The sequence below is a fragment of the Ambystoma mexicanum genome, chromosome 1p, assembly GCF_040938575.1.
Source record: "Ambystoma mexicanum isolate Mex_15411 chromosome 1p, UKY_AmexF1_1, whole genome shotgun sequence".
Taxonomy (NCBI): Eukaryota; Metazoa; Chordata; class Amphibia; order Caudata; family Ambystomatidae; genus Ambystoma; species Ambystoma mexicanum.
In genome coordinates this window covers 395,191,801-395,214,283 of record NC_090921.1, presented here as the reverse complement: position 1 = coordinate 395,214,283, position 22,483 = coordinate 395,191,801, and the positions used below count along the sequence as shown (strand labels likewise).

The window sequence follows — 22,483 nt, the reverse complement described above, 5'->3', positions numbered from 1 at the left end:
GGTTCTCTCTGGGCTGGACTATTGCAACAGCCTCTTTCTAAATATGCCTGCTACTATACGCCCTCTGCAACTCATCCAGAACAGGACTGCGAGATTTGTCCTTGGCCTCAAGCCCATGGATTGCATCTCTCCAGGACTGAAATCTCTGCACTGGCTCCCAATGGCAGCGAGGATCAAGTTCAAAACCCTCTGCATCGTCCACAAGGCCGTCTGGGGCCTCTGAAACTTGAGAACCATCTTCGGTTCCGGAAGCACCTGAAAACCCTCTTTGCTTCTGCTTTCTCTCCCCCTGGCTAAAGTCCTGGCTGTTACTGAGCCTGCACTGGTTACCTGGCCACCCATCTGATCTTGGGCCCTAGCCCTGCCAGATGCACGCCTGCACTGCTTCCCTGGCAACCCCTGCACCTGGGGATGTTTTTCTGTATCCATACAGTCCCCACCAACCCCTGCACCTGGGGATGTTTTTCTGTATCCATACAGTCCCCACCAGCACTTATGTCTGCACTCATCCTGCACTTGAAACCTGCTGGCCATTTATCTATCTTGTTATTCTATTATCCCCATGCACTGCAATTTCCCTCCCCTCTACACTTTGCTTCTTTCCCCCTTCCTTTGCACTTGCGATCTGAATGACACTTGGCTTAGTAAGATCGATGTCTGTCTTCTCTCTGTTCACCCCCCCTTGCCTCGAGCCTCAATACACTTGTGTATAGGCGCGTTATGAATGCCACATCATATGAGCCATGTAGGAGCAAATAAAACCAAGAATTCCTATTGGGGCTTAAGTCTAGCCAAATATCAACCATACCCATCTGTGATGAGACCTGTCCAGATTGGGGTGAGTAGCACATTAAACCTCCCACCCCCACTGGAAAACAACTGAGCTAAATAGCAAACACATTCTGCAAATATTGTAGAAGGCATGTTGGTCTCCAGTAAGAGGGCGTAAACATTCAGAGTTAACCTAGTTGAACAGTGTACCATACAGATCCTGCCCACGGATGGAATCGAGGGAGTAGTGACGTACAAAAGTATGGACCAAAGCCCAGGTGGCTGCATCACAGATGTTACGAATAGGAACACCTCTGTAGGGCAGTAGAGGCAGCCATACCCCTGGTAGAATGGGCCCGCAAGCCGACGGGTGGGTCCTTACCCGCCAAGCGGTAACATTCAGAAATTGCCAGAATAATCCAGCGAGACAAAGTCTGCTTAGTCACAGCTCGTCCCAAATGCTTTCCAGCGTAAGGAAAAGGTTCAAATCCCAACCGGGCACCTGGAAAGGTGACGGAGGGAACACATTAGTGAGCCCTTTCAGAAACTGAGAAGGAATTTTAAAATAAGAACACTCTTCAGACGAGCGCTTAAATATGGACAGCGCCGCCAGGTAACCTTTAACGGTACCCACTTGCAAGCCCCTGAGGGCTAAAGAAAGCAAAAAAGACAGAACCACAGGAATGTCACATGAAAAACAGATCCACATTCTTAACCCTGCACCAGTCGCAGAACTTTCTCCAACAACGGCACAGGGACTTCGTTGCAGGCCTTCTGGCTGAAAGCAACACCTCCATCACGTCTTCAGGGAGGTACCAATCCTTCTACCTTAAACTTTCAGAAACCAAGCGTGAAGGTTGAGGGATCTGACCTCTGGATGGAGAACCTGACCCCCCCCCCCCCCTGAGAGCAGATCGTCGGTAGGGAAGACGACGTGGAAGGCAGATGGACAAGTAGAGATGGTCCGGGTACCACGTCCTCCGGGCCCATGCCGGAGCAATAAGGATCATCCGGGAACCAAACCTTCGTAACCTCTGCAGCACTTGCGGGATGACTGGGACTGGAGGAAACGCGTACAGCAGTGGGAAAGGCCACTCCACCACGAACGTGTCTCATAAGGCTTGTCTTGGAGGAAATCCACGCAAGCAGAACCTTTCACACTTCCGGTTGACACTGGAGGCGAAGAGATCCACTTGAGGGGTCCCCCAAAGGGCGAATATCTCCAGGAGAATCTCCTGAGCCAACTCCCACTCGTGAGAGATCACGCTCTGCCTGCTCAGAGCGTCCACTGTCTTTTTTTAGTCTCTGGCCAGATGAACTGCCGAGATCGAAACTTCCTGCTGGATTGCCCAGAACCAGAGCTGCATCGCCTCCCTGCACAAGGAAGTGAGCCCGGCTCCCTCTTTTTGTTGAGGTAGTGCATGGACACTGTTGTCCGTCAGGATCAGGACATTCTTTCCTCACACAGTCGGCAGAAAAGACTTCAGGGCAAGCCTGAAGGCCCTCAGCTCCAACAGACTGATATGGAGTCTGGACTCCAAAGGAGACCAACAACCGCTGACTGTCAACTTGTTGGCATGAGCTCCCCATCGCGTGAGGGATGAGTCCGTCACAATAGTCACCCCCGGCCAGGGTAGCCAAAATGGAGCCCCCTTCATCAGATTGTCTTCGACGGCCCACCACAGAAGGTCCTGGGTGACCTAGGACGGCATCTGAACAGGGTCCAACATCCTACCGGAGGACAGACCACTGGCGCTTGAGTGCCCATTGCAAAGATCTCATCCGCAATCTGGCCTCTGGCACCAGAAGAATGCAGGATGCCATGAGGCCGAGCAATCTCAAGAATTCGAACGCTGGGAGACTCTGGGTATGCTGAAACTTGTGCACCATCTGCTGAATGTGACGAGCCCTCATCTGGGGAGGAAAACACTGCCCCAGGCACGTGTCGGGCACTGCTGCGATGTACTGGAGCCTTTCAGCTTGTGGAGGGAGTGGCAGGTGACGGACAGATGATCCAGGACTTGCTCGGGAGAGCACGCCCTGATCAACCAATCGTCCAGGTAGGGGTAGACGTGAATCCCCCTTTCCTGAGATGAGCTGCCACCACTACCATGAGCTTGGTGAAGACCCTCGGGCGGAGGTCAATCGAAACGGCAGGACCCGAAACAAAGTGCGAGTCGCCAACCGCGAACCTCAGGTTACTTCTTGCGCTTTGGATGGATCGGCACATGAAAATAAGCGTCCTTGAGGTCGAGAGACACCAACCAGTCCTGAAGTTGAAGGGCCTGGAGGACGAGAGTAACCATCTTGAACTTGTCCTTCCTGAGGAGTTTGTTCAAACCACGCAAGTCCATCATGGGTCTCAATCCCCCCCGTCTTTCTTGGAAATCAAAAAATAAGGGGAACACCATTCCTTGTTCCTCTCCGCTACAGGCACCAGTTCTATGGCGCCTTTCTCCAGCAGGGTTTGAACCTCCTGCACAAGGAGCGGATCTGGACTCTGCAACGAGAGATTCCCCGGTGGATTGTCGCGAGGCCTCTGCCAAAAGGGAAGACAGTAGCCGTGGGCTATGATCTCCAGAAGGCACACATCTGAAGTAATGGCACGCCATTCGACAAGATGCTGCGCCAGCCTTCCCCCAACCGGCGAACCATGGGACATGGCCTCATGACTGAGCTGAAGCGGCGTTGCCCGAGGGCAAAGAGGCAACTGCCCGAGCGGCCTTGGCATCTAGAGTACCCTGCTTTCCACCTCTGGCACTCCTATGGTGGCCCCTTTGACTGGCAGCTCCTCTCGCTTTACCTAAGGATAAATAATAACGAAAGGAACCTCCCCTCCATTGCTGTCTCCTAGGACGAAAAGGCGGAGGTTGGCGAACTGCAGCGCCCAACGACTTTGTTGCAGCTTTGGAGGTCTGCAACCTCAAGGCTCTCGTCAGCCTTGCTGCCAAAAAAGATGTTCACCATCAGGAGGGATGGTTTGACACCTGCTTTGCTGGGGCCGTAGCCGCCTGCACCACCAAACTCTGGAGGGGTGCTTTCAAGTAGCAGGGGTCGCTACTGGCCGGGTGGTATTTTCACGGCAGACTCTTGCCCACTGCCGGGAGACACTCTGGAGCAGTCCAAGCCGCCGCCACCCTCCTCTGTAGAGCCATATGGAAAGGCAGTACCTGGTAAATTGGTGGACCTTGGTCGAAGATATCCGTGAGGTCATCCTGAAGAAAATCCCCTGGTGAAGCAGACCACCTTAAGTACTCGGTGACCCTAGACATAAGGCGCCGGTACGAGGAGTCGGCATGGATGCCAGGCTCCGGCCTACAAAACTCCACCTCCAGAGAGGTGTCCAGACCACTGGCGTCATGCAGGTCCTCAAGGTCAGGTGTTATTTAAAATCACTTGATTGTTCTCCGTAGCCTCAGTTGTAGTTTTTTCCCAGAACGTGTGGCACCAGTCTTCTGCCAGTCTGATTACACAAAGCCTTGCGGAAATGTAAGCTGCAATCGCATAAGAAATTCTGTAGCGGGGAATGCAGGGAGGGAGCGATATGGAATACGTCGGACCATCCCATCGAAAGAACGTTACCAGGTAAGAGTAACTTGTTCTTCGAGGGGATTCGGTCCTTCGACTTATTCCACATCTACGACAGATCCCAAAGCAGTAGCAATGCAAGGAGGTGGGAAAAGAATCCTTGGCCAGAGCCTTTCTAGGGGGTTCCACCGTGCCCCAGGGTACCCCCGTCAAAACAGCCTCGAAAGGCGTCGAGTGAATCAGCGCCGACAGCATACACGGCGTCGACACAGGCCTAGAGGGCGGAGCCCTGAGCTGTCCCTCGACAACCTGGGCGCTGATAGCTTCCTCAGAGGCGGAGCCTCGAGAGTCCCTCGACGACCTTGGCGCCACAGGCGTCTTCCTCAAAGTCATCACAGGCTCACACGGTCTCGAGCGCGTCGAGGACCGGGACCTGGAACGGGCATGACCCGCTCCCGCAAATCGTGCCAACCACCCGAAGGCGTACGAGCGGTGTCTCTAGTCTGATCACGACCAACCCCACTCGGAGGTGCAGACGGACCAGTGCCCTGCCATTCGAGAATCGCTAGCATTTTCTTACTGAAGGAAGCCCATTCCTCTGGCGTTGCATGCTTGGTGGGATAAGCGACCGACAGGGAAGGCAACAGATGGCGGCGCTTCCGGGAGTGCCTCGAAGAGGCAGAGGAGTGACGGGACCCACTGGACTTCTGACAAAGCGGAGAGTCGCCCCTCAAATCGTCCGTCGAAAGCCCCACAGACCTCGACTTCCAGGGATTGGACACCTTACCGACCGACAGTTTCTTCTTGCGCCCCCGCAAGGCTTTGGACGTAAGCGACTGGCAGTCGACAATCATCCGTGTCATGGGCCTCCCCGAGCCACCAGAGGCAGGCGGTGTTTCTAGTCCGTCACCAACATCTTGGACCCGCAGTCCCCGCACTTCTTGAAACCCACAGACATCTCGAAAGACAACTTAACAAATGGACAGAAGAACCGAAAGAACAGAAACTCCAAAGATTCGAGGCGCGCAGAGATCTCCGAAGCGAACACGTTCGCGGAAAAACGGAACTGAGGCTACGGGCGTCGTGCGTCCTACTTATAACATCCAGTGACATTGGCGGTCCGAGGGCGGCGTATCGACGCAGGAAGATTTTCCGAAGCAGCACAGCTGTGGTGATTACTGTCAGATATGGAAAACGTCTGGAGGACCCAATCCCCTCGAACCTTCATTATGATCCTTCTATGGCCTTGGGCCCGATGAGCACATTAAATGGTTTTGTGTTGTGGTACTTTTAGAGTATCCTTCAATAGTTCTAGGAACATAATGCCCCCTCCTTATGCCTCTGGCAATACCCATTTTCCCGTTATATACCTTCTCATTTTGCACTGGATCCTTCAAATTGCATTGTCCATCTCTTTGGTTAGTCATAATTGTGCACCAATTCCTCTGGTCTTCAATTCTCTTCATGCATGGAGATCTTACCATGGACAGCCTGGATTTCATTTCAAGGATTAGTTACATTTTTGATCGAAGGGTCTAACAATGTTCATGCATTTCATTTCGGCTTTCCAACATCAGCATATTTACTTTCATTAGTTATGGGTCATAAAGCGGGCTTGTTAACTCACTGGTCTCTACCACTTTGAAGGCTGTCCATCAAGGCCCACCACACTCTAGTTGAAGTGTCAGATCTGCGGTTTGCAGGGGATCTAGTTTCCATTGCATCATTATTTAACCTACTCGTTCTAACAGCCTTTCCACAGAAAAGATTGAATACCTTCTAGGCTATCAGAGTAAGCAATGCGTTCCAAGGTTGTCCCCCTCCTTTACTGTAGCTGCCAGGACTTCACCACTCACTGACTCAGTCTTCCTGTAAGCAATCCAGACGCAAAAACTTCATGAGCCCATCTTCATAAGACCCACTGTGTCTTCAGTCCAATCGATCACAGTAGGGCCATTTATACATACATGCACCCCTAGGAATCTGAGTGGGGCATAACAGACTCCCCTCTACCAGTAAATATGTGGTGAATCCCCAGACCCATTCAGGATGCTGGTCCACCACTGGCAGTCTACCCCCCCCCTCGGCTGGTGGAACTGGTGGCGAATCTCTAACATTTGAGGAAGAGACTGTCCACTTGATCCCATGGAAGTTCCCCACTCGTGGCAAGAGTGCAGATCCCTGCCTAGGGAGTAGACGATTGTGTTCTCCAATCCTGCCAGGTGAAAAGGAACGAGGAACAGGTCTTGGGCGACGGGCCAGTGCCACAAGTGTCTCTGGAGAGCACCAGGGCTCAGGTACCCCATTGCTTCCTGGTCTAGAATGTGGTGTATTGTCTGTGACGACCCTCACCACCTTGCCCTTGAGGGACGGAACTGACTTGAGGGCCCAGAACACTGCCTGCAGCTCAAGGACATTGATGCAGGTCTCCTCCAGTAGTCACAGGGCACTCGTGTGGAGGCGTCTGGTGTGGGCTCCCAAGCCCTCCAGAGACGCGTCCATGGTGACCGCCTCCTGGTATGGGGCTCTGTAAATCCATGCCTCCAGTGATGTTGACGTGCACACCCCACCACCTTATCGCTCGACAGAACTCCTCGGTCAGAACAATCTTAGTCTGCAAAGCTTCCGGACAAGGCCTGAAGGGGAGTTGGGGTGGGGTCAGGGGGGAGGTTTGAGGCCGCCAGGCATGAGACCATGTTCAGCATGGCCCCCAGGAATAGCACATTCTGCGATTCATCAAGCAGGATTTTGGATAGTTGACAGAGAACCCCAGATCCGTCAGCAGCAGTCCTCTGTGTGTTCGGCCGCTACTTCCCTGGACTTGGTATGGATGAGCCAGTCAAGGTATGGGTACACATGTATACCTTGCAGACGCAGAAGGGGCTGCCACAGGTGCCAGGCACTTGGTGAACACCCTGGGCGCCGACATCATTACGAAGGGCAGGGCTTTGAACTGGTAGTGCATTACTCGCACCACGAAGCGCAGGACCCTCTGATGCTTCTCGTGAACATAGAAGTAAGCATCCTCCAGAAGTCCCCTTCCTCCAGTTGGCCGAGCACATGTTGCAGCGTGACCATCACACATTTTTGGGACTTGAACTTGTGGACGCTGCAGGTCAAGAATGGCCCTCCAGCCCCCCGTCTGTTTTACCAAGACATCCTGAGCCCCAGGACCACCTTGTAACCAGCTCCAGCGCCCCTTTTCTTAGCATGGCCCGTACTTCCCGCAGGAGCAGAGGGATGTACAGGTTCTGCCGCGATAACTTTGGTATCTGCGGACACTTCTGCTGGTAGTGTGGGGGAGAGAGCGTCCAGCACCCATCGGTCAGTGGAGAAATTTTCCTACTGACGAAAGTCACCAGCCGGCATCCCACTGGCCGGTTCAACCCTGCATCAGGGCCTGCGCGTGCCACCTTGCGAGCAACGACTGCCCCCTCTGAAAGCCTTGGAATGGCACCTGTAGTCCTCCTGGGGCGTGGAACAGTAGGGCTGGTGGTACGAAGATGATCCCCACCGAAACCATTAGACGACCTGCCAGATTTAACTCCCGAGGCACGAAAAGGACTAGGTTTCTGAAGTGTGCCAAGGGCACAGGCAGTCAATGGCTTTCAACAATTAGTCAATGGCCTTCTTAAAGAAGTTGTCCCTGTTGAAGGGCATGTCCAGAACCCTTGTCTGGACTTCCTGCCGAATGCTGTTTCAACCAGCCACGACGAAAGCAGACACTGTTTTGTTGTCCATCTGTCAGAACCCCATGTCCGTGATGTCTAGGGCCACAGTGATGGCATGGTCCGATGCCACCTCGTCCCCCTGTAGGATCAAGCACAACCAGTTTGTTACTGGGGAGAAATTCAAGAACCAGGGCAATCTTATACCACAGCTCCCAGTTGTATCTGGCCAGGATCACAAGTGCATTCGCTGCCTTGACTCGTCACTGCCGAGTAGATTACTTTCCTACCCACGGTGTCAAACTTCTCCCCCCCCCCCTCGCTTTCTGGGGGGAACAGAGGCTGAATATGAGGGATTAGAAAACTTCTTCCTTGAGCTGCCAAGACTGAGTCAGGGGAGGGCTGCAACCGTAGGCACTAGGTGCGGACTCCAGAAACTGGTACTTCTTTTCCAGACAGTCCCTATTCACCAGGGCTGAGGCCGGGTTCTCATCAGGGCCAGGTGGGTGCTGGGGGCACAGTCAAGGTCACCTGGACCAGATCAGAGCCTTCGAAAGGACGGCTAGCACCAGCTCGATCGTCAATCACTTTGCCTGGACCACCAGGGCTTTCAGGGGGCAGGTTTTAAACATTTCCCTGCGCCTTGGTCTTCTCCTGCCGCTTCCCTGGGTTAGCCGATTTCCTCTTCGAGGAGGAGGAGCTGGAGCAATGGCTGGAGCTGGAGGAGCGCCCTGCCCGCCGTGGGACACGCTTGTGCAGTGAACGGAAACCGACTGCTTGGCCTGGTCTTGGGCCCCCACGGATGGCGCACCCTTGAAGGACTTGCAGCCCGCTCCTTTGACTGACCAGTCCTGGGTGAGGCATGCCCCTGCTTGCTGCATGGGGTAGAGGCCTTGGCGTTAACCATGCCACCAACATACAGGGACGATCCTTGACTGTGTGCTTGGAGGAACCAAGGCAGATTTCATAATCCGCTCCCCTGTGGTCCGGATGACAGAGCCACCGGGAGTGTTGGTCCTCCACAAACCCGTTCCTCAATCCACAGCTGGAGCAGAGCTTGAAGGAAGCCTCCCTCCTCCATATGGTCCAGCATGCAGTGGTCAAACAGCCTTCTGGAATCTGAAACTCTTGGTTCTTGCCCTCTCCGATTCCCCCCGCTTGCCGGGCAAAGGAGCGAAAGAGCACAGGGGCTCTATTTGAAAATAGGAACCTTAGAAAAGCCTGGAGCAAAACAAGGACTCCCCAACACTTGGACGTGCAGTAAAAATCTGAAGATAGCTGCCACAGGCAGGGCTTTGGGAGAGGGCAGTATGACACAAAGCTCAGCGATTGGTTCATAGGAGAAACAGTTTGTAAGTGAAAGTGAAACATTTTCTTTTACCAAGGATTCCCGGCCTGACTGGGAATATTCATGAGCATGTGAATCCATGCCAGACCCCATGCTGGAGATTATTATTCATGGTTGGGTAAATCTCTCTAATACTTAACGTACAGTGATGTATAAGTAAATTGTACTGTGCTAATTTGTCCATGACAATAAACTTCAATTTACCAGATTAACTTTTTTTTTAACATCCAATTTTTATTGGTTCGCAATACAATAGCCACAGTATAAAAAAAAAACAACCATCCAATAAGTAAAAAAAAAAAACATTTTTTTTAAAAACCCACCATGGTGTAACATTACAGCTGCCTCAATGATAGGAAAAAATATGCCAGTTTCAACTTTGCAACTTTAATTTGCAGAGTTGGGCAAAATATATGCTCATGCCTGCTGCAGCACTGTTTTTGTAGATTATTCAAGCCTTTTACAAAAGAGAGTGAACAGGCTGAAAGTTAGTCACATCTGAGGTGCATACCATCAGCATCACAAAAGACATTAGAGATGCGTTTTGAGCTTTGTCAAGAATTGGCAGACTGGTCAACAAATGGCAATACACAACCCCCCACCCCCAAATATGGTCTGACGCGTTTAATTCTCACGCTACTGCTGTGCTCAAGATTAAGAAATGAAAAATTCAGTATAAATTGTATAATACCCTGGTGGCCCATTAAATGGCGATGTGAATGCTGTACTATTGGTGGAGGATTTAACTTTTCAACTGGTCTCTTTCCAAAAATCACCCCAGTTGGATTAATACAACCATTTCATGTTATTCAGTATTTATATTGCACCACTATAAATACTGAATAAGATCCAATTAGGGTGAACTTCCCCTACAAACAGGTGTGGGGGTTACTCACCCATTCTGTGTCCTTAGCTCCTATATATAGCATGAAAGGTAGTCTCAATTTGATCTTGCTAAACATATTTGTCCTTTATGCACCCAAAAGTGTTTCGAAAATTAGGTATGCGACTGTTGAACAGCCCCAGTGTCAAGCCAATATGTGCAAAGCATGCACTGAAAGAAGAACTGTACGATATGGACCAAGACACATACAAGGTAACATACATCTATATAATTCTATTAAAAAGGATGCTTTATTACACAACAAAACAAGCTTCCTTCATTAGTGACTAGTCGACAGTCTACATATGTAACACAAATATAAAACATCAACTGCTAAAGCAGAAATCTGAGTTTAAAGCACAAACAATCACTGAAATTTAATATGGACGTTGCTTGGAGTCGAGGACGAAATCCTGAAAGAAGAAAAATGCAGGTAAGCTTTACGAATACAGCTCAAGCAAAATGTCTTTGTAAACAAAACACAACCACCAGACCCCCAGCCCACCATTCTACAGTTCCAGCACCAACATACAAAATAATTTTGTCTTGGGTCATTGAGCAACGCTAGGTTATGCTCAGGGTACAATATCTATTTCCAAATGTTAAGATGGCCAATGTGAAATTTGCCAATTGAAAAATTATTTGCTTGCAAAACAAGTCAGCACCTTTGTAGTTTTGCGCACCATAAAGACATATGTAGAATTGACTTTTTAATTCAACTACAAGTCACTGATATCACGTGGTCGTCAAAAGTTCAATCTTAACAATTTCAGAACATTAACCAGATTGCAACAAACATCCTACAATCTAATCTTTGGGTGGAGTGGGGCCCCCCCTAAACCTGAATTCACCTAACTGGTTTACTAACCAAAAGAAGCATGGGGAGCTGGGTGGCCATGCAACCTATTAACAGGTACTTGACAAGCACAAAAGTGACTTCTCTTGCCCAGACATTGTTATGAAAGCCTTTGGAAACCCAGTTAGCCACTCCTACGCAGCTACATTCTTTTTTTTTTTAAAGGTCATTCTACACAGGCTTGAAGAGCCATTAGTTACATTTATTGGACAGGACTAAGTCAGTGCAGCTCTTCACTGCCAGTGGCCAAGCTACCAAAGAAAAGGTCTATCAAAGCAAGGGTTTATGCAACAGAACTTAATTCTGCGAAGCAGCATCCAAATTTTGCCAATGTTAAACGATACAAAAGGCATCACTGGGCAACATTACAAACGTAATCAGTAACAGTATTAAACCCGTACCGTTTCAAGGGCCTCATTCTATGCTATTCTAGGAGACTTGGTCCTGAGCATTACTCGGGGTAGGGAAATGGACATTGCTTCAGTGCAACACAATATTAAGCTTATGCTAGCAGCGAAATAATTCCAATGCAATACATAGCCCCACTTCTAAGATGCCAATTAAAAATACCTAATCAGCTTTTTTCTTCCTTGTTCGTTTGGCAGTTTCTTTCATGACCACATCAGCAGCATCTTGCTTGGACTGCTGGCCTGCAACACTGGGATCCTCATCCCCAGAGGCTGTACCTCTGCAAGTTAAAAAGGAGGTTAGCCTGGCACCTTTTAAGTTTGAATCAATAAAACATTGTAACACTATCACCAGGTATTCATGCAAATGTGTGGCAAAGGGGAATTCTGGAGGTTGGAAAGAGGCATTGGCCACCTGTTGTATATGGCTTCGGATAGAGTTTTTACAGGTCTTGTGAAAAGCAGTAGGTGCCAGTTTAATGGTGCGCAGGAGGGGGAAATAAATAAATGTCATCTATTGGGGAGGGGAATGAGTAATTCCTTTCAGCATTGGTATCCTTCATAGATTCACCCACTTTGTATATTCCCGATGGGCTAATCTCATCCGATGGTAGTCCCAATGGGGTCTTAGATTCACATGCTTGGAATATTCATGTGAAAGATCCCATCACATCAACAAAAACATTTCAGCAGTATTTTCCAACCAAATCTTAGTCTCTGCACCATCCTCCCTCTTTCACCAACTCACCAAAGTTCCTCTCAACCACTATTCCTGTAATCATCAGCCGAGTATAACCCTCACCACAAATTCTGGTAGGAGGTGCGATACAAATACAAGCCAACATAACACCAAGTGCAAACACTGAAGTTGCAAGCTACTAGCCAGCTAGAAAAAACCCACCTCAAAGTAATACATACACAGCACACCATTTCTTACTCTATAACAGTCAAATATCACTAGTCAATAGCTAGTGCAGATTTTGCAACCCGACAAAAACTGATCTCCACTCATGCTCCACAAACATGTCCTTGCGCTGTACTCTTTCCTATAAGCAAACATGGCATATGGTGGGCTAGCAACAATTGTTACTCAAGGGAGAAAACGCAGCATTAAAAATGTTTGAATACCACTGCCCTAGACAATGGCCTCAATTTTATTACCCACACTTACAACCTACCCAGATACTTATCATGACTTCTACCGGCAGACAAGATGCTGGTTTATTCGCCATGCAGTGCGCACCAAGTGCCTTCACTTACTCTACAAAGAGAACAATGTTCTTGCATCCTAGTACTTGTACATTTTTTTTCTTCGCAGTCACTCAGCTCTTCCTCCGCAATCAACAGCACCGTCAGGCATGCCTGGTGTCACTTTCTCCTTACTCGCCTGCTCCACTGGAAACCCCACCATCACAATCAAAACCAGCCCATAAGGCTTAAGGAACAGGTTACTTACCTGTAACTTCTCCAGCATGGATTCACATGCTCATGAATATTCCCCCATCAGGCCGGGAATCCTCGTTAAAAGAAACCGTTTCACTTACAAACTTTCTCCTATAAACCATTCACTGAGCTCTGGGTCATACTACCCCCTAGTCAATGACTGCCCTCTCCCCTAAGCGCCGCCTCTGGTAGCCATCTTCAGATTTGGTAGAACATAAAGTGGCAGTATGACCAAGAAGAGCCGCAGAGGGGCAGGAGGGAGGGTTCGCATGTGAATCCATGCCAGACCCATGCTGGAGAACAGTTACAGGTAAGAACTTGTTCTTTCTCCAGTATGGGGTCTGGCATGGATGCTCAAATAAATACATAGCTGTACCTTGACGACCACGGGAGGTGGCAAGGCTCAAACACTTACCTGTGCAACAGGCTCACCTTCAAGTGAACAGATTGCATAGCACTGCTTCCGACTCTACTGGAATCCCCGTCAACGCAGTAGAATCTTGTGAAGGTGTGCGTAGAACTCCAAGGAGCAGATCTGCATGTCTAGCAGGGGCACACAAGACAGGAATGCTGTTGGTCGCAGCGATCATGGTGGAATAGGCTCGGCCGTGCAGCAGTCGGTTTTCCAACCGGTGAGTGTGTGATACTGCGGAGAGCCACTTGGAAATGGAAGCCTTGGACAAAGCTTTCCCCTGGTTCACAGAACCAAAGTTCAGATGTCTTCTGAAATTCTTCGTGAGAGCCACAGAACTTGAGCATGTGCCACATCCATCGTGTGCAAAGTCTTTTCCACCGGCAAAAGTGCCAGAAAACACACAGGCAACACCTAAGGCTTGAGGTGGAATTACGACAGACCATTTGGCACGAAGGCGGTGTGTCCCTGAAGCACCATCCTTGTGTCGTAATAAGGCTGCTTGCAGGACAGGGCCTGGATTTCAACTACTCACCTGGCAGAGGTGATGGCCACGAGAAAAGCAGTTTTCCACAAAAGGAACTTGAGAAGGGCTTGATGCATAGGCTCGACATGGAGTTCCCACACCGGGGCAGGTGCCTCCACCGGCAGGAACCAACAAAACAGTCCTTTGAGAAACTCCTTGACTGGATGGTGTGACCAAAGAGGAGACCGTCCTGGAGACAGGGTGTAGCGGGAGATAGCCGCCAGATGCACTGAGGTGTGCGTCAGCCCCGCCTTGGCCAAGGACGTCAAGTACAGAAAGATCTGTGGGGCCGTGACCCTAGAGAGTGGATCTTCTGCATCCAGCACCATGTTGCAAAACACTTACTTGTGCCCATAGTACTTAAGTCAACTACGATCTGGCCCTGGCAAGGACCTCCCTGCAGTCCGCCAACAGCTCGTATCCAACAAATTTTAAGGCTGCAGGAGCCAGGCCTTCAGGTTCAGCAATCCTGGGTTGTTATGGAGGATTGCGTCTCCCCCTCTTGTAGAGGAGGTGCCAAGCTCAATTCACATTCCAACCACCCACTTTGAAGTACCAGGAACATTCACACCGAAATATGTGACGTATGATAAATAAAACCAGCAGAGCGCCGCAGTTGGGCTCTGTCCAGTACCTACCAGAAGAACCCACATGCAAGAAAACCTGGACAGTATAGTACGCATTGAGAAAACCATATCGACAAAGGAGATAGAATGAAGATTGCCAGAATGCAATCCCTGAGGAAGCTAAAAAGATACTGAAGGAAGACTAATGGTGACCTCAATGACTGCCTTACATATAGAAGATATGACCTGTGAACAATGAGACGAAACACCATGGACAAGTGACATCCTGAGCATAAAGTGAAATAATTGATGTCAAGGTCAGAAATTATGCCATATGCGCAATGAAGATATTCAGTTAGTTTAAACGTGTACATATGCAAGGAACCGCAAGCAGCAGATATCGTGAGGCTGGCTTATGCTTCGTAGTAAACTAGATCAAATACCTCAAAAGGAGCACTTTATACAAGTATACTTCCACTATGCACAAGAGCAGAATCAACCAAAGGTTACTAAATGTCTCAAGGAGAGCTTTCAGGGAGAAGGAGAGAAACTTAGACAAAGGCAAATCGTGCCAAGGACATATCGGCTGAACTAGACCCAGTGGTTACAATTTATGAAAAGAACAGAGTATCCTCTGTTCAGAAAGGTCAAGATAAGCCACAGAAGGCAGATGGCTGGCAGAATTAAATCAAATACACAAATTGCATAAAGAATAAGACGATTTCACTGTCGGAATCGCGTGACCAGATTAGCTAGTAGGGATGAAACACCCACACATGGACCTGTGCCATGCACAGATGTCTCAACTTTGCCAGACCAAGAAGCTGTCGAGGCCACCCACAAAGAAATAGACACATGACCACTGAGGTAATGAGCGATTGTAGCAATAATTGGAGGGAAGCTGGAGGGTGCAGACGAAATCCCTGCACCTGGCCGGCTATTCTGCACGCTGCCAAGCAAGTGGAAAAGCATGAGTGGGGTTGTTGCCAACCCAATCATAGTGGACCAAGTAATCTAGGGTCCTATAGTTAGTAGAGCCAATGAGACGTCGTACTTTGTGACGTTTACAGTAGCCAATTTGATGGAAGATCTTAGATGCCCCACTGCTATCTAATCCCCACTCCCTGTTACCATATACAGATAAGGTCCCTATAATGATTGCTGATATTGATGAACTCCGTTTTTTTTTTTAAAACAGACGCCCTTTGCCAAACTATCGAATTATGTTATTTTGCATTTATATAGCGCCTTATATACCATTGGTATGGTATAAAGGCACTGGTAGGTTGAACGCCCTTGGGAACCGAAGTTGAGGTCAGTAGAAAGAGTCCAAAAAGTGTGTGCGCACCAGGTATGTGTGCAGCCGGTGCGGAATTTAAGTGGTAGCTGCTTCTTAGCGGTAGGTGTGGTGGTTGAGAGATCAGGAGTATGTGTTCGCTCTGGCCGGCTTTTATCCAGATCGAGTGTGGCTGCGTTAGGCCTGAGGAGAACGCCTGGCTGGGGGGTGCGAAACCAGCAATGTTTACTCAGAGTGATGGGAGTGAGCGGGAGATGTTGATATGAGAACATTTATACCGAATGGTGTCATAGTATCTCTGTGTTCTAGTTGAGTGGTGGTGTAAGGGAGAGTGTAAGCGTGGGGTGTGGTATGATGCATTTCCTGCATTCCAAAGCATAATTATGTACGTCATGCAATTCCGTGCCGTTGGTACACTTCTAAATTTAACTTTCTCCAAGAGGCAATTGGGCGCACTTCCAAATGCAATTGGGCGCACTTCCAAATTTCAGCTTTCTCACAGGCTATTGGGTGCAACTTCTAAATGCAACTGGGTGCACTCCTAAATGCAACTGGGTGCACTCCTAAATGCAACTGGGTGCACTCCTAAATGCAACTGGGTGCACTCCTAAATGCAACTGGGTGCACTCCTAAATGCAACTGGGTGCACTCCTAAATGCAACTGGGTGCACTTCCAAATTTCAGCTTTCTCACATGCAATTGGGAACACTTCTAAATGCAATTTTCTCAGAGAGGCTATTGGTCACAAGTTCAAAATGCAACTGGGCGCACTTCTAAATGCAACTGGGCGCACTTCTAAATGCAACTGGGCGCACTTCTAAATGCAGTTTGGAACTCTTCTAAATGCAGTAGGGTACAATTCTAAATGCAATTGGTTGCAACTTCTAAATGCAGTTGGGTACACTTCTGAATTCAACTTTCATAGAGATGCTATTAGAGATTCGATCTAAGTGTGGCATATGCTAACAATCCCTGGTTAACATTAGGCTGCAGGCCATTGAAAGGTAGGTTAGAGTGGCTGGAGCTTTCTGGAGTAGAGTAATTGCTCTACCCCTCACCCAAGCCAACACAGTTTTGTCAGTGTCTGGTGGCTTCCTTGGCGTCCCCTGCGGACACCTGCTGACACTTCCTGGAGCCGCCTCTGTTGGAGCCGCCCTTGGCCTTGGGGCCCTTAGCCGCTGGGGGCTGCTGGACAGGAAGTGTCAGTAATGGGCAGTGGTCGGACCAATAGGGAAGAGGGGGTGGGCTGGGAGGCAGGAGAAAGAGGAAGCGGACACAGGGAAGGGAAACTGGGGGACAAAGGGGCTGCTGGCTCGACGGAGCGCCCCCAAGATGGTCATTTTGGCCAATATTGGGGCCCAGGGGGCTCTAGCAGGCCTCACTCGCCTGCTTCCAGCAGCTGTAGGTAGAGTGGAGGCACGGAGCAGTGCGGGCCGTAGGCCTTCTGTGGCAGAGGAGCAACGGACCAATCACGTTGCAGGGGCGGGCTGGGAGGCAGGAGGAGGGAGAAAGAGGAAGCGGACACAGGGATGGGAAACCGGGGGACAAAGGGGCTGCTGGCTCGACGGAGCGCGCCCAAGGGGGTCATTTTGGCCAATATTGGGGCCCAGGGGGCTCTAGCAGGGCTCACTCACCTGCTTCCAGCAGCTGTAGGGAGAGTGGAGGCACTGAGCAGCGCGGGCCGTAGGCCTTCTGTGGCAGTGGACTAATCACGTTGCGGGTGGCGGGAGTTGTCTAATACACTTGCATCAAATCAATAAATCTGCATCCCCATCCATCTCAAGGATGCTGCTGGGAAACCCCAGCTCTATGGGCCAGTTGGGGGTCCTACTGCACACTCTGGTGAGCAGATCTGCGGCCACTGGCAGTAGGAGTCGAGACGCTGACAGGCTGAGAAGGCCCCGGGTACCAAATCTGCATCAGCCATACAGGGGAAACTAGGATCTTCCTGCATTGGCATTGTTTGATGACTCGCATCAGGAGACAACGGCAGGATCATGTACAGAAACAGGCCATCCCACAGGAATGAGAACACGTCCCCCATCCTCCCTGGCTGGTGGAACCTGCTTGCGAATCTCTGGCATTTGGAGTTAGTCACCATCGCAAACAGATCGATCTCGGGTATGCCCCCACCTGAGGAAGAGGCTGTCCACTTGATCCTGCTGAAGCTCCCACTTGTGGAAGGAGCGCAGGTGATGGCCCAGTGCCACAAGTCCTGTGCCTCGCTGGAGAGGGCTGGGGATCTGGTGCCCCCCCCTACTACCTGATGTAGACCATTGTGGTTGTTTTGTCCGTGAAGACCCTCCCCAGCCAGTAGCCACAGATCTCTGGTGTGGAGACATCCGGTGTGGGCTCCCCAGCCCTCCATGGAAGAGACAGTCTCTTGTTATGGGGGACTCTGCAAATCTGACCCCAGCGATGTTGGAGCACATGCCCAACCACATTATCGTTCAGCGGAACTCCTCATCGAGCATAATCCCGTCTGCAAAGCTTCCAGACACTCGACCCACCGTGCATCCAGGAATTCCTGAAGGGGCCGCATCCGCAACCTGCAGAGCCTGATCAGGTTTATAACACAACATCATGCTGAGCAGAAACTTGAGGTCCGTACTGTGGCAATCTTCAGTGCCAATAGCCATTAACCTTGCCCAAAATGACCACTGTTCTGTTCCGAGGGGGCCACCAGGCAGAATAGCGTGTTGATCTTAGACCAGACTTTGGAAAGTAGCAGTCGCAGTCCTGCCTGTGTGCTTGACGGCTATTTCCCTTGACTCGGCACGGATGAGCCAGTCGAGGTACGGGTTCACAGGTATCCCCTGCAGATGTAGATGGGCCGCCACTGGTGCCAGGCACTTCATTAACACCCTGGATAGGAGGGCCTCGATTGCTAGTGCTTTCCCTGTACGACAAAGTGCAGGAACGGGAGGGTTGGCAGTATGAGGATGAACCCCGCTGAAACCCTTCAAAGACCTTCTGATTTTCCCCCTGAGGTAGCAAAGTAAGTGCGATGCTGCAGCATGCCCAGGGCACAGGCAGTCTGTCGTGATGGCTTGCAACAATTTGTCGACTGCCTTCCCAAAGAGATTGTCCCTGAATGGCATGGCCAGGACCCTTGTCTGAACTTCCTGCCGGAAGTTGGTGGCTTTCAACCAGCCAAAACAACTGAGGCAGACACTGCTCCATATCTGTCGGAACCCAGATGACCTTTCTACCCACGGCGTCCAACTTTTCCCTCACTGAGGCAGGGGATGACTGGTTGGATGACTCGTGCAGGCCCGGGACAGACTCTGGATATGGCTGTGACCATAGACACTTGGTGCGGAATCCGGCTCCTGTATTTCTTCTCCAGCCAGTCTTTCGCTGGGGCCTTTGTCCTGGAGGGGCACCGCCAGAATGCTCTTCTTTTGCCTCCCGGCGTTAATACAGAAAACCCTCCTTCGTCTCCTCAGTCATGAGCTGGAATAGTTCTGACGTGCGGGTGACCATGGAGTGGAATTAACCTACTACGTCCGGGGGCAGAGTGGTGTCACCGTGTCAGTTCCTGTATCCCTAGGGGCTCAGGGGGGGGAAAGGAGGAGGGGCACGTGTGGCGGTTGGTGAGGTGGGATAGGATACTGCATCCTTTGCTTTGGCGTTGGTGGGACCAGTATCAGACACCAGCATGTGGAGAGTTGAAAATATGTACTGCGACAAATCTCTTCACGGTGTAGGGGGGAGCAGACTTGCTGGGCCCAGTGCCTAAGTCGTCCCAGTCCTCGCCCCCTCCGCGACTTTCCTGTCATAGCCCCAAACATCCTCCTGGACCGAAAACATGTCCTCGTCAGAATATACATGCCGTGGAGCACTTCCACCCGCCCCATGCACCACCTTTTGTGTCCTTGACAGCATACTCTTTACCGGGGTATTTTCCACTGGCTTGGCCGAAGCCACCCGCCTGGGAGGAAGAGACACTGGCTGCCATCAGGGCCCCCTGAACAGATCCTGCCCATGAGGGCAGAAGAAAGGTGCCGACAAAAGGATCCCTGTTAGTCTAATGAAGAAACGATCGAGCCTGTGTGCTCTATCAAACAAAAATAGGAATTTAACAAAAAAGCACAAAAAAAACTCCAACACGCAGACTCAAACACTGGGGCGATGTAAAAATCTGAAAATGGCTGCCAGAGGGGCTTAGGGCAATGGCAGTCACTGGCTGGGAGCAGCATGACCCTGAGCGCAGCAATTGGTTCATAGGAGAAATACAATTTATAAGTGAAACAGCTTTTTCTTTTACTGAGGATTCCCGGCCTGACGGGGACTATTCAGGAGCATGTGAATCCATGCGAGACCCCATTCTGGATAACTATCTTTAAAAGTTTTCTACTTACTTGAAATGATGGTATTTAAAAAAAATATATTTTTACAAACTTTACTTGCCTACAAGCGTCGTCATTTTTCCCTTTCCTTATATAACGATAGCCTATGGACATTCTCCCATGAGAGAAAATGAAATAAGTGCAATTTCCGTGAACCATGTCACTCATTCCAGAAATACAAGGACTGCATTTGTCATCCATAGCTTTTCTGAAGTCTAAAGCGGTCTACCGGGGCAATTTTAAACTAACATTTCAGCAAACGAGAATTCTGCAACAACTCCTGGCAATGGGGGGGGGGGGGGGTCGTGTTACTTACACTTTCACTCCTTCGTCTTCTTCCTCTTCCTCCTCAGTTTGTTTAGCAGGTTTCTATGTAGAAGGATAAGTAGACTACATTTAGTTTACAAGTTATTGCGAAATTCTAAATAACAACCAAAGCACATCTTTCAGAAGTTACTAAGAAAAAGGGGGCTCCTATTGGTGAGGAGGCCCGTTAGCACTACCCACGATTGCCATGTACATGTTAAAAATGTAAACAACCGAAGAACTGGCACAAATGATCCTTTCATGTGGCAATGCGCAGAGTTACTGTTTTACAAATTTGACCCAGTCTGAGGCACAACAGGTGTAAACCGAATACTTGGCAAATGACCTAGACAATAGATGGAGAATAAAAGGAAGTGAGCTCTGGAATTTTGAAATGCTTCAGATTTTACAAATTAAGGCAGTTGCAGGAATTTGCATGACTTACTGAGTAGAACAAGAGAATGGAAAAGTTTAATTGTAAATTGGCCCACAGCATAGCTTTACCAAGATCAGGGGGTCAGTCCTTCAAAATCTACACATAGGAGAAACTTCAATAAAGAAAAATCAACCATAAAACTGCATTCTGTATCCAATGGAGAAGTCCTAGTCAGTGGCCAGGGAAAGAAAATGTAGTGCTTACACACAATCCATGAAAACAAGGAAATACAAGTTCAATTTTAAAAGGTACTTTTACCGTAACCATGCTCTCGTGGATCTGAAGAGTAGCGAAGAAAGGGGGGAGTGGGCAGGTTAGTAGGAAAGTTAGAGTTGTGATGTCCTGTTGGCAGCTTCAGTTCGGGTTGCACCATTCGCCGAGCTGAAATGCGGTTTTCGGGAGTTCCCATGTGCTGTTTGTTGTGCTGGTTATGTTGCAATGTCGTAGTGCATGCGGATTGCTGTGCCAGGAGAGGGTGTGGGGGTTTGCGAGAGTTTCTGTATGAGAAGTGTATGTAGAAAGTAGAGAATTGGGTTAGCCGGTTTTCCTTACCTCTTAATCTGCATTTCGGTGCTCAACGTCTGATTATATTGTGTGTTGGTATTGTAGTTTGTTTGCCTAGTTGGGAGGCCTGTTGAATGGCAGTTTTCTTCTGTGTCTCTAGTGGTATGTGCACCTGGCTTATGGTTGTGTCGCCCCCCCCCCTCCCAAACAGACTGTTTAGGTTGAGGATTCTGATGCCTCACTGCCCATCCTGTGTGGGGACCCTACCTAGGTTTTCTGTGGATTAGCAGTATGTGGACATGGGTGGTTGGTGGGCCCCCTGCCTTCTGGTTAGGTAAGATTATGTTTGGGGTCATGGTATCCTTCCTGGGGTTTGTTTCCCGTTCGGTCTAAGCTTCCTAGTCATATCCTCCTATTTATGGGGTAAAGAGCCAAGTTTAGAGTAGTTTTCAGGATTCTAGATGATTCTTGTTTTGCATGTGTTTTTTGGTAGGCGATTCCAGGTTATTGCTGCCAGGCTAGAGAAGGATGATCCTCTGAATTTATTTATTGCATGGGTTTGGTGCTATTCGAATGTCATTGCTTGATCGGAGTGGTCTTGTCAGGTGGTAGACAGCGATTTTGGCAGTCTAGGAACTCTGCTCCTTGGCAGTGGAATGCTCTGTATGTTGTGCACACGGTTGTGAACTATTTGCTGTTTTATGGTAGCAAGTGTAGCAGTTTCAGTGTTGGGGTAATGTGTTCTCTTCACGGTAGTTTGAGCAGGTGCTGCAGTGTTTGGATGCGCTGAAGTGTTGTTCTGGCAGTCCCATTATAGGTTGTTGGTTTAGTCTACTCTGGACATGAGTGCAATGTGTGCAGTCTAGTTGATGCAAATGTTCCCTAAACTATGTACCCATTTGGAATGGAGCAGGGGTGTACCGAACTTCAGCTTGGAGTAAGTATGAAAATAGTTGGCTGAAAACCACCAGGTATTCAGCTGCGTCCAAATAGTTACTCAAATCCCTCCTCGTAGCCAAAATTACACCCGTAGACTTTGTGCCTAGAATGTCTTATTGTGAACCACAAGTGTATATTTGTGCACATGCGATTCAGTTTCAAAAATAATTGAGACCTATGCCTCAAGAAAACCCCCGAAAACATGGGAAACACCACAGGTCCTACCTTCCTGTGTCCGTTC

The 22,483-nt window shown here is 49.5% G+C and overlaps 1 protein-coding gene across 2 annotated transcripts in view; it reads right to left on the bottom strand.

Annotated features, from left to right (window-relative positions):
* Positions 1 to 10,427: 10,427 nt before the first annotated feature.
* LOC138571035 (SURP and G-patch domain-containing protein 2-like) overlaps positions 10,428 to 22,483 on the bottom strand; it is a 105,874-nt gene continuing 93,818 nt past the window's right edge. For both annotated transcript variants that reach the window (XM_069649164.1, XM_069649163.1), the window contains exons 9-11: positions 20,374 to 20,426; positions 11,625 to 11,742; positions 10,428 to 10,611 (exon numbers count right to left, since the gene is read on the bottom strand). In XM_069649164.1, the coding sequence (XP_069505265.1) occupies positions 11,625 to 11,742; positions 20,374 to 20,426 (171 nt within the window). In that variant the 3' untranslated portion in view covers positions 10,428 to 10,611. The remainder of the gene's footprint in view (positions 10,612 to 11,624; positions 11,743 to 20,373; positions 20,427 to 22,483) is intronic.